This window comes from Dromiciops gliroides, chromosome 3 (assembly GCF_019393635.1).
Source record: "Dromiciops gliroides isolate mDroGli1 chromosome 3, mDroGli1.pri, whole genome shotgun sequence".
NCBI classification, from domain to species: Eukaryota; Metazoa; Chordata; class Mammalia; order Microbiotheria; family Microbiotheriidae; genus Dromiciops; species Dromiciops gliroides.
The window spans coordinates 349,729,249-349,742,522 of NC_057863.1; the positions used below are offsets into that span (position 1 = coordinate 349,729,249).

Consider the following 13,274-nt stretch of genomic DNA (forward strand, 5'->3'; position numbering starts at 1 on the left):
ATGAAATTTCTTAAGCAGTTTAGGGAAGTTTAGCTTGGACACAGCAGCTGTCTTAGAATGGGTAGGGTGACAAGAGCACTTTGGGAAAAGTTGTTATGAGAAAGAGAATTTGGACTTGTTATTCTTGGCCCTGAATGACAGAACTAGAAGCGATTGGATAAAAGTTATAAAAAGGCTAATTTAAGAAAGATACAGGAGAGAAATTTCTTACACATCAAGCTACCCAAGAATGCCATAGAAGGTGGGGGTGGGGTTCCCTTTCACATGAGTTTCAACAAAGGCTTGATGATATTTTATAGAGAAGTTTCTTATTTAGGTTCACTTTGAAACAGATGACCTCTGAGTTCCCATCCCATATTTCTGATTTGTGATTAGCAATTATAAAAAGCTATCTTGCCTTTTGCCTGCATAGATCACACCAATGAAACTAGGGTATCCCTGGAGACAGTGTTTAAATATAGTGGAATCAGGCAAATGCAACCATTTTCCCTTTCCTACAGAAGCCCAGGAACACCAATGTTGATGCTTTTCTTTTTTCTTAAAGTAAAACCCAAAGACTTAGTGTGTTTGGCAGTTCAGAGCACTATTTTAAAGTATATTTGTATGCATGAAAAGCAAATCAAAAATTTAGCAGGTGGCTTCTTTGCTCTGCATATGTCTCAAGATCTCTCTCCCAATGTGTAACTATTCCATGAATGGCTGGCTTTCTTTTTTTATTGTTTTAAATTATAACATACATAAAAATATGTGTGTGGCATGTCACATTTCATTCATTTCTCAAGCGTCTACTATGTCCCAGGCACTATGCTTGGGCCTGAGGACAGGAAGGCAGAAACAAGCTTCCATTCTCAAGAACCTGTGACCACTGGATTTGTGAAGTTTCTAAAATCATTGTTTCTGTGGGGATTCTGGACTCAAATATTCAAATGAGCCCATGATCCACCATTGATGGTCCCTTCGATATTACAACCTATTCATGCTTTCCCAACCTTTGTACAATTGTAACTGTCCCTTAAGTACCATTCCAATTGACTCCATTGCTAGAGAACATTCTTCGGGTCCAATCCTGTGATTGATTCTGTGGGGGATACAAGAGAAGGCTATGAGGATCCCACTCTTTTATACTTTAGCTCTGACATCCACAATTGCCAGGGTTCCTTCTTCTGTTTTCCATATCAATAGACCAATAGAAATTTGAAAATTATGTGGAGCAAGCATCATTCCAATTGTCCCAAAAGAGATTCCCAGGAAAAGCAAGTGAAAAAGCAATAGAAGATTGACATAGAAGCAGAGGACCTGGTCATTCACTGAAGCCATGTCTGCTTTATGACAAAAATCTGTTCCTTTGCCTGAAATCATATTCATCGAATTGACAAGTTACGTTGAAGTCAAGTAGATATATCTATGAAATTCCTGCCTGATTTGACAGAGGTTTCCCTTGGGTGTTCTGAGTGCCCTCAGCCCTCTCCAGCTTTCTGGTTTTATGAACCAGAGATTATTTTCATGATCATTTTAAGTTGTGCCCAATGTGACAAGAGAAGAGATTATTGTATCCAAGAAAGATTTATAATTTAATTTGATTCAACAAATCAATAATATGTACAATTTGCAAGGCACCATGCCAATCCTCAAGGATTTTGCAATTCGCTTTGTGGAATATGGCATGTACCCTGTTCGAGATATGGTGTATAAGGAACAAAGAGGAAGACCATAAAGATTTCCAGGAAAATTTGAGTGGAATGAGATCCCTTTTAGCTGGGGAGGAGAAGTTAAGGAGTGTTTCATGAAGACAACACTTATCCTGGAAGGAAGAGCAGGATTGTACCAGATGGCATAATGCAAATGAGTATATTCAAGGTGGGGGCCCATGAATACAAAAGAGCAGCAAGAGAGGGTAGGATGAGATGAAGGAATGTAGCTAGTCATTTGGTTTACCTGTAATGTAGCATTCGTGAAGTGAGGTAGTAGGCCTCCACAAGTTGTGGAAGACCATGAATCAGTGCCTTGAAGAGCCACAGGCCACAGTGTGGCTGTGCAGTCCGATGCGGGAGCCATAGCTCCTGAGTGACTGATAACCAGTAACTGCCGCATCCCGTGTTGTATCTACCCCACGAGGAGTAGCTGGAGTGTCCTCTCCAGGGCGCTGGCCTGGGCAGATCAATATGGAAAACAAGTTGTTGCCCATGCAGCAGGTTTTCACTCTCTGTGACATTGGTGGATCCAAAGGAGAGGCAGAGCTAGTACGGTTTGGCACCAGTGCCACCACAGGAGTTGCCAGAGGAATGTGATGTCCAATGTCCAACTGCCTAAGGGACTCTGACTCCTGATTTTTCCTCGGGGTTAACTCCCAAAGCCTTTCCCATATATGGGTATAGCTGCAAGGCAGCAGAGGTTTAAAATCAGGGTTTCCTTTCCCTAGGCTGGTTGCCTGCCAAGGCTAAGGAGCCCCACCTGCCGAAGCTACTGGTTTTAAGGTGCCAGTGACTTGCTTTCACCCCTTCTCCTGCTAGTGGAAACAGTTCTACCACAAGAAGGCCAGGAGTTGGGCTTCGGTTGTCAGAGGCTATTTGAGACACACACTATTGGAGCATTTTATAGAGAGTGGGAGCTTATTCCCACTCCCACCCTGGCATGAAAAACCTTTGGAACCATGAAGTGAGGTAATATGAAATAAAACTGGAAAGGCAAGTCAGAAGGAAATAATAGATGGTTTTAAATGACAAAAGGGCAGGATTTGTTCCCTTTAGTGTTATCAGAACATTGTAATTATTATCTGAAAATATTTAACTCTTTTGGGGAGAGAGACTTGCATTTCTAAGTAGTTTTGTAACTAGAACTGTCAGACAAGAGTTTAGAGATATTGCCATAAATATAGACACTAAAAACTGAAAACATCTCTATACTTTACCAGTACCTACTATGGCATCATAAACAGATAATTACTACAAGCCAGTATGGGTTTGTTAAGAAAGAGTCATTTTGGATTAACCTTATTTCCTTTTATGACAGGGTTCATTGACTAGTTGATGAGGGAAATGCCTTGGGCATTTGGTATGGATGTATCTGGATTTCAGGAAGACATTTGACTAAGTCTCTTACAATAGTGATATAAAATGTTGACTTGTAGAATTGGTATTAGTATAATTAATAGATCATGTGATATATAATGGATATCTTATTGTTTGCCTTCTCAGTGGAGGACAGGGTTGGAGGGAGGGAGAAAAATTGGAACTCAAAAAATAAATGGAGAGACATACAGTCAGAGACAGAGACCAACCATATGAGGCTCTTTCCAAGCAGGGACTGAGAGAGGGAACTTTGAGCCTCCTAAACAACTGACAAAAAGTTATACCCTATTCTAATCCCACAAACATTTATTAATTGCATATTATGCCCCCTTTTGATAGGATAGAGCCAAACCCATAAGTTCATTCAAAGAGCTCCTGATGATCTGTACCTTCTCTGTAACACATAGGCTTAGAAAATTACTTGGGAAGCAGAGGTTAAATAATCTGCCCTGAGTGAAACAGCCACTATCTTTCAGAAAACCTAGGTCTTCCAGACACTGAAGGAAGCTGACCATCCACTATACCATGATACTTTTCCCTTCGCTAGATGTGTATGACACACCAAGGAGTAATGTAAAGAACACTGAGCTTTGGGGTTGAGTACCCTGGCTTTATTTCACCTCTGCTACTTACTACCTATTGGGTACAAAAATGTATTATAATACTTCACCTCTCCTATCTTCAGTTTCATTATATGTATATAAAATGAGGGAGCTAGATTAGATGATCTTTCACTTTTTTCTCTTTCAATACTTTATTAATGCTTTCTCTTATTTTACATACCTGTTATCAACGACTTACTGATCTTCTTGTCCTCCCCGCTTTAGACCCTCCTTTGTAAAAAACAAAACAAAACAAAATCACCACACATGTGTTCACAAACAAAACAAATAATTAAATTTGCTGTTTCTGAAAATGTATTCCTCATTCTATACCCCCTGCCAAGAGGCAAGGCATATTTACCATCAGTGGAACTAGATGATTCCTAGAGTTCTTTCCTACTTTAAATCCTCTGATTATGACTGAAGTGTGAGTCTCAGTCCATAGTCTAAAAAGAGTCAACAAGTCCTTAGGAAATAGAGCTTGTGGGATGTGAACACAACACTAGTTTCCCAGCATAAAACTTCTCTACAGACCAGAGATCAAAGTCAGGAATTCACCAGTTAGCAAGCTGCCATCTACTGCAGCTATAAAGACATTCTCTGAATTTAAGGGCAACAGCAGGTCCAAAACTAAATAAGATTCGCAAAAAGCATATGCTGGGGAAGAACTTGGAGTCAGGACCAGATGTTGTCCTTTTCAATTTTCTTCTCAATTTAGTCCATCTTCCATAATTGCTGAAATCATATTCCTCAAACTCAGGTTTGACTATATTACTCCCCTATTCAATCAACTCCAGGGGTTCCCTATTATGTATAGGATAAAATAGAACCTCTTAATTTGGTGTGTGAAGTCCTGGCCTCTACTTTCCTTTCTACCTTTTAAAATTTACTCCTTTCTTCACTCCTCAATCCACCTAAACTGTCCTTTCTAATACATTTCCATTCCTTTGAACCAACCATCCTCTTTGCCTGGAATGCACTCCCTCCTCATCTCTGACCCATGGGATACATGATATCTTTCAAGAATCATCTTATAACAGTTTATGACCAAACAAGAGATAGAGAATAGTATGAAATGCAAAATGGGTGATTTTGATTACATTAAATTGAAAAGTTTTTGTACAAACAGAAGCAATGCATACAAAATTAGAAGGGAGGCAGAAAGCTGGGAAATAATTTTTATAGCCAGTACTTCTGATAAAGGCCTCATTTCTAAAATATATTGAGAACTAAATTAAATTTATAAGAATCCAAGTCATTTACCAATTGAGAAATGGTCAAAAGATATGAACAGGCAGTTTTCTGATAAAGAAATCAAAGTTATCTATTGCCATATGAAAAAATGCTCTAAATCACTATTGATTAGAGAGATGCAAATTAAAAGGACTCTGAGGTACCACCTGACACCTATCAGATTGGCTAATATGACAAAAAAGGATAATAATAAATGTTGGAGAAGCTGTGGAAAAAATGGAACACTAATGCATTGTTGGTGGAGCTGTGAACTGATCTAACCATTCTGGAGAGCAGTTTGGAACTATGCCCAAAGGGCTATAAAGCTGTGCATACCCTTTGACCCAGCAATACCACTATTAGGACTTTTTCCCAAAGAGATCATAAAAAGAGAAAAGGACCTACATATACAAAAATATTTATAACTGCTCTTTTTGTGGTGTCAAGGAATTGGAAATTGAGGGGCTACCCATCAATTGGGGAATGGCTGAACAAGTTGTGATATATGAATGTAATAGAATACTATTTTGCTGTAGGAAATGATGAGCAGACAGATTTCAGAGAAACCTGGAAGGACTTGCATGAACTGATGATGAGTGAGATGAACAGAACCAGGAGAACATTGTACACAGTATCAACAACATTGTGTGTTGATCAACTGTGATAGACTTGATTCTTCTCAGCAATACAATGGTCCAAGATAGTTCCAAAGAACTCATGATAGAAAATGCTCTCCAAATCCAGAAAAAAAAAGAACTGTTGAATCTGGATGCAGATTGAACCATACTATTTCTATTGTTTTTGTTGTTGTTGTTTTTCTTTTTTCAGGTTTTTCCTTTTTGCTCTGATTCTTCTCTCATTACATGACTAATGCAGAAATATGTTTAATGTGATTGTACATATATAACCTATATCAGATTGCTTGCTGTCTTGGGGATGGGGTAGGAAGGGGAGGGAGGGAGAAAAATTTCAAGCAAGAAATCTTATAAAAACAAATGTTGAAAACTATCTCTACATGTAACTGGAAAATAATAAAATATTTATATGGAAAAAAGAACGATTCCACTACTGGGGGAAAAAAAGAATCATCTTATAAATCAAAGCTTCTTAAACTGTGGGTTGGAATCCCATATGGGGTCCAATAACTGAATGTGGGAGCTGCAAAATATTTTATTTGTATACCTATTTTATATACTTATATATGCAGGGTCATGTAAAAATGTCTTGGGCAAAAAGAGCTCTTGAGTAGGAAAAGTTTAAGAAGCTGTGTTATAAAACAATGTCTTTCCAGAATTCTCTCCCCTCTGCAAAACTTTTAGTGACCTTCTTCTTTAAAATACCTCATTTTTACTTTATATGTATTTTATATATAATTATATATTTATATATTTTATTCCCTGATTTAATGTAAGCTCCACAAGAGCAGAGATTCTGTTCTTTTTATCCCTAGCATCTATCACAATAACTGACACAGAGTTCTTATTGTTATTGTTGTTTGTATTTCATTCTCAAAGAAGACTGTGACATCAAAGTGATGTCATGACTTGTAGTGAATTGGATCTAAGTGAGGGTGGGCTGTGCAAACTCACCAGCCTCACTCTTTTTTCCAGAGTTATCTGGGTCCAGTGGCAAGATATAAGTGCTTAATAAATGCTTGGTGACTGATTCATATTTTGAATAATGGCAATTTGTTTTGATCCAAGTAATGGCCTGAATTTTTGTCATTTTATGGCAGCTGTGGTTAGCCACAACCCACTCTCCCTAGTTCAGCTAAAGATAATGAAGCTATGTGCTTAGGTAGCAATTATATTTTACTAAATATTAAATATATGTTTGTGAAACTGCCAGATGAGTAGCTAGCTATAAAAAACATCCATATAAGTTCAGTTCAGGTTCAGCACACATTAAAATCTCCCCCCCCCAAAAAAAACCCTTAATAATTATTTGAAAGAATAATTGCTTGAATTGCTGCTAATTTTCTGATTATGAGTGGGTCTAGCTATGACATAGCATATATAATAGAAACAGATATCTAATATTGAAGACATTATTAATTGAGTTGTATTTATCCACCTTTGGGGATTCAGACATATGTTGGAATGAGCTACTAACAGGGGATGCTTAACTCATCTACTTGTATTTTGTATTTATTTTCCAGTCAACAAACACAAACCGTGGATTGAAACCTCATACCATGGAGTCATAACTGAGAACAATGACACCGTCATTTTGGATCCACCTCTTGTTGCCCTGGATAAGGATGCCCCCGTTCCTTTTGCAGGTAGGACACCCTGCTGAGGGGGCCACTAAGATCTGCTTACTCTTGATTTCAGTCTCAGAATTATCACTTTCATAAAACCAATTGCCATACATAAATAAGGGTAAATGTCTTAATCAGCAAATATGATGGGATGCTGACATGCCCTGATGGTTTTCAGGAGTCCTTCCAACCTGTGTGTTGGTCCCCTGTGGGAGCTTTGTTTATTCTAAAAGAATATCTCTCCTTTGGTCGGTCTCTCTCTCTCTCTTTCTCTCTCTCTCTCGCTCTCGCTCTCGCTCTCGCTCTCACTCGCTCTCTCTCCTATAAGAAAGTTGGAAGTAATAGAAATTTTGGTAGCAGGGATGAGTTCCTCATACTCCACTTGAATGTTTTATGGGTCACAAAGTCTTCGTTCTTCTGTTTAGTGACCCACTGAAAGGAGTTGTGACAGCTTGCTCTCTGCTATGGTAGATTCCCATGAAAAAGAAGCCAGGCACAATTTATCATACTGACCCTGGATCTCTATTGGGAGTTTAGGTGATTGGGAATGGAGATCTGTCATGACTTTTGAAAGGGCTATAGAAATAAAATGGGAAAGGAAAATCATTTTCACTAATTGTAACTTATAGCTATTGATTTTCTCAGTCAGCTCAATGGATGAAGGGTCCACCATTGACTGTCTTCTCCTTGGAGTATACTAGCAGGAAGTAGGAATGTGCCTTACTCTTTGGCAGGCATTAAAAGAAAAAGAAAAGAAAGAAGTAGAGTATGAGGGAAAAATGATAAGGTATTTCTGAAGACACTTGCATCATGAGTAATATTGTTAGCACTTTATAACTGTCAGGGGCAAGACAGGAAATTTAATGAAGGTTTTCAAGATTTCTGGAAGATTGCTTTATGATAGATGTATGCCAGGCCGAGGTTTTTACCATTATTAAGTCTATTTTTTCTGACAGTTTGTCTGTTACATTATGAGCTACTTGGGCAGAAAAAAATGGCTCTTTTGCACTTCTAACAGATAAGCTTTGCAAAAGCCTTTTTTTTATTAAAGAAGATTATAAAGTGTGAAGGGGCAGGGTAAATGGAAGAATTAGCAGTTATGTATAGAAAAACCCATAGAATTACCTGTGCAGTGTGGGGAGGTACTCTAAGTTGGATACAAGAGAATAAGTTGTATGGGCATGTGTATTATGAGGAGCAGGGGCTCTGATGTGTGTTTACAGCATCTCTCTGTGTTTAAGGTTGAGATTCTTCTGATCCTGAGAACCACCCCCCCCTAAAAAAAAACCAAACAAACATGTTTTCTTCCAAAGACTATTACTCTGTACCACTATTTTTGAAGGAAAAAGGTATATTTCTATTTTTTGGAACTAGTATTATATATTTTTTTCAAATTAAATGCAAAGATAGTTTTCAACATTCATTTTTTGAAAGATTTCAAGTTCCAAATTTTTCTCCCTTCTCTCTAATTTCCCCCCTCCCCAAGACAGCAAGCAATCTGATATAGGTTATATATGTGCAGTCATGTTAAACATATTTCTACATTAATTATGTTGTGAAAGAAGAACAACAAATTCAGTGAAAATGCTGTTTCAATCTGCATTCAACCTTCATCAGTTCTTTCTCTGAATGTTGATAGCATTTTCCATCAAAAGTCTTTTGGAATTGTTTTGGATCATTGTATTGCTGCGAAGAGCTAAGTCATTCTTAATTGATCATCACACAGTGTTGCTGATACTGTATACAGTGTTCTCCTGGTTCTGTTCACTTCACTCAGCATCAGTTCATGTAAGTCTTTCCAGGTTTCAAAAGGTATATTTTGAAACACCTTTTTTATAGAAGATGAACAAATCCTAGTTCTCTTTTTAAATTTGTTAGCAAAATATGTAGAGGTAGTATCATCTTTGAAGTCAATAAGACCTGAGTTCAAGTCCAAATTTTGACAAATACCAGTTGCGTGACCCTTGGGAAGTCACTTAACCTCACAATGACTTCCAGAAACTTTCTAAGACTATTAGCAGCAAAGATCCATATTGGTATGAGGAGATTTGCCATTAAGAATTTCCTTATAGTAATGAAAACCTTTTTCTGGACAAAAACAATATGTATACACACATGCATACACATATACATACATACATGTATTCATGCATACAAAAACAGCTCAGGGTCCCCACCTCTGCAAAGGAGGGGGAGAGGCACATTCTTATATCTCTTCTTTAGAGGCGAGTTTGGCCCCCATGATTCCATAGCATAGAGTTTCATTTGTTTTGTTGTCACTCTTTCCATTTACATTGTCGTAGTTCATGTGCATGCTGTTTCTGCTTCTGTTTGCTTCACTTTGCTTCACTTTGCATCAGTTTACATATCTTCCAATGCTTCTCTGTATTTGCCATCTCTATCATTTCTGTTACTTTCATGTATCACAATATGTTCAACCATAATACAGTTGACAGGCATCTACTTTGTTTCCAGTTATTTACTATTACAAAAGTGCCGCTATAAATATTTGGTGTTTCTGGGATCATTTTTTTTCCTCCAGGTCAAAATATGTAGACTTCAATACTTGATAGCTGCTTCTCCTTAGCAATTCCCTAGCAAATGATTTCTTTGCAAACTGCCTCAGAGATGTCTGTGTTCCTAACATATTATAGAAAACTGGCACCAAATTCAATTGAATTAATGAATTCTTCAATCCTTCCAACTTCTAATGATGCATGAGTCTTTTAAATGTAATTTACCCACTATAGGAAAATCTGAATTTATAAACATTCTTTGGGGAGAAAAAGATTGTTTACATTATCAAAGGACTTGAGGAGAAGGGGTTTCACTTAAACAGCAAATTTTTCAAGTGCAATTAAATATGGATTTGAATCATGAATACTTGATTGAAGGCAAGTGTTCAGGTACATATTCAGGCTGAATCTATACTTGCAAGTCAAGATATAACCCCCATGATGCCATTTTGTTTTCTCCATGAATGAAGGATAAATGACAACAACTTCTGGGTGAAGAGGTAGGACAGTCTCCCTTCAACGGTTCTACTGACATTCCTAGCCACACAGAAACCCTTTTAGCTTTAAGACATCAGCTTATAATCTTTCTTGCTCTTCAAATTGAAAAGGATTTTTTAGGATGGCTAAAAAGCCATTTTTCTGTGTGTTATTTGTGATGGTGCCTAAGATAAGGACACTTGCTCCTGCCATCCATCTGGGCTACAGATGTTTATTTTAAAACATTTATCTTCAAAAAGAAAGTGTGGAAGATTTATTTGAAGATCCCTATCCCTCCCCTAAAAATACAAAAATTCATATCTGCCAATGTTATCCTTTTAGACACTGACAAGTTTGGGGCTCTTCCTGTTATCAGCAGCTATTTTTTTTGTGTGTTTCATTTGTCAGCGTTTCCCATTAGTTGTTACTTTTTCTGGATAATATTTTCATAGGCTCATGGAAGGGCTGGAAGGGAAGCTAAATATTGAACCCAGCCACATCATCTTATGAATGTGTCTAGAGGGATAAGGTGACTTCTCTAATGTCATGCAAGAAGTGAATAGTAGATCCTTGACTTGATCAAAGATCCTTGGACCCTGTATTCTATTTTAAAGCTGACTATGTGCCTCTCTATTCACTACTTGGGGGTTTTGTTTGCTTGTTTGTTTTTGCTTGGTTTGTTGCTCTTGCCAGTTTACTTTTTAAACACTATTATTTTACAAGTCTCTTCCCACTAATAGAATTGCACAGTTGTGAAAAGTTAGAGCCTTAAAGCACCTTAGTGATCACTTAGCCCAACTTTTTCTTTAAAAAAAAAAATGAGGAAACTAAAGTCAAGACTTCCCCATGATTTCATTACTAATTTGTGGTGGAATTAGAATTCAAACCCAACATCTACTTACTTCAGGTCAAGTGTTCTTTCCACTTTACCTTGCTAGAATTTAGTGAAAGAGCAAAAAATTTTGACCAAATAAAGTAGTCAAGTCTCCATTTAATTAATAGAAACCCAAATCAGGATTTGTGTTATGGAATTAGGGTATTCTTCCAGGCATCCAAAGAAGATGTTAGGCTTTCTGGATGGGCTTTCTTGCCCAGAGAGTTCATTGGAAAAGAATCCTTACTGTGTGTGCAATGACTGGGATACCTTTGGAATGGAATTCTGTGACACTCCATTTTGAACTTCAGAGAGTAGAAATTTGTTAATATGGTGTGATTGCCTAGCTGCTGGAAATTTCTTCTATATCCTTCCCCATGAAAAAAAGAAATGCCCTACCTGTCAGTTGAATCCTTCCATCCATCAATTAACAACCATTTATTGAGCAGTTACTTTGTGCCAGGCACTGTGCTATGGTGAAGAGGACATGAATTTTAAAAATGAAATAACCCTTATGCTTTTTAATAATAATAAACATTTTTATTTAAAGTTTTGAGTTCCAAATTCTCTCTCTCCTTAGAAGCTATCATTCTAACTGGAGAGAAATGTGTGTATATAAACATATGCATTTTATATATGTGTATATATGCATGTATATATGTATTTACAGGGTGGTCCAAAAGTCACAATGTTTTAATGACTTTTGGAAATTTTTTTCTTTATTTTTCACCATTCAGAAGGTTTTATTTTTAACATATAATGTGAATTCATTATATATATGCATATATATATATATGATGTTATGGCATTGTAAATTAAAACAAAAAAATAAAGAAGTTATTAAATACTGAAACCCCTTGGTGACTTTTGACTCACCCTATATATGTATGCATATATATACATACAAACATACGTATGTATGTATGTGTATAAAATGAATATAAGGTAATTAGGGTAAGAGGGAGAAATCAATTGATCTTTGAAAGAAACTAGTTATAAATATAGACATGGTAAACCTCTTCCACTAAAAGGTCTTAGGTCACTTTCATTATCTTTAAAATGAGGAGATTGGATCATCCTAGATGATCATTTAGGTTTCTTTCAGCTCTAAATCTAGATCCTTTGATTTTCACAGAATCAGGCCAAACTGGTTTAGTACTAAGCTGCTCAGGTTGCATGCTTTTTCTTGTTAGGAAATGAACAAGTTAGAAAATGGTATTAGTTGGCAGTCCTGCAATGACACACAGTAGTCTTTGGTGGTGGTGTTGGTTTGTGTATTGTGTTTGTTGTTTACTGTTTTTGGTGTCTTTTTTTTTTTTTAGAAACACTGAGATTCTGCATGCCAGTGTTTTCTTTGGTCAGCTTCCTTCTTTCTTTGAGGGTAGAAAAGTATGTTCTCAAAGGAAGTCATGATTGACATGAGCTGAGATGATCTCACTGAAAGTGTTGCAAATAGATACTGACTCAGGGTCAGTAAAAGCAAATTAGTAGACACTGATCTTTCCTTTCTTCTATTACACCTACTGTCCAACCATGTAATCTCACACCAAATTGATTATGCTTTTTTTTTCTTGCTGTTCCATGTCCAAATGTTTTATATCCCCAAATAGTTTCTTGAAATCTATGGCTGGATTCTTTTTTTGTATCTGACTCAGTGTCCAGCACATAATAAGTGACTCTCAAGAAGGGGTTGTGCAATCTGAGAATGCACTAAGTTATTCGGGACTAGGAAAATGATAACCCTGTTACACTGCTCTTGTCAGACCAACTTTCAAACATTATGTTCAGTTCTAATGAAACACATTTTAGGAAAGACATTAATCAGTTAAAGAGTCATTAGAGGAGATGAAGGCAACCAAGATGACAAAGGATCTCATACTCATGCAATATAAGGTTTGGTTAGAGGAAGTGGTATGGTAAGTCTGAGGAAGAACAGAAATATGATACCTCTCTTTAAGTATTTTCAAGTCTGTTACCTGAAAGAGTCATGATGATAATGATTAGTAGCCAAAGAGGACAGAACTACCAACCAAAGGTGATCAAAAGGCAAATTTAAACTTGATGACAGAAAAAAAAATTCATGATTAGAGTTGTCTAAAATGTAGCAGCTTGACTCAAGTGTGTTCCCCTTCTCTGAGAGGCTTCATGCAAAGGTAGATGACCACTTGCCTGGTATGTTACAGAGAACATTCTCTTGCAGTTATAGAATGAATCAAATGAACACTGAGGTAGCTTTGAACCCTG

General features: G+C 37.0%; 1 protein-coding gene across 1 annotated transcript in view; it reads left to right on the forward strand.

Moving 5' to 3' along the window:
• CLSTN2 (calsyntenin 2) overlaps positions 1-13,274 on the forward strand; it is a 983,983-nt gene that overhangs the window by 394,921 nt on the left and 575,788 nt on the right. The window contains exon 2 of the mRNA XM_043992716.1: positions 7,062-7,184. Within this exon, the coding sequence (XP_043848651.1) occupies positions 7,062-7,184 (123 nt within the window). The remainder of the gene's footprint in view (positions 1-7,061; positions 7,185-13,274) is intronic.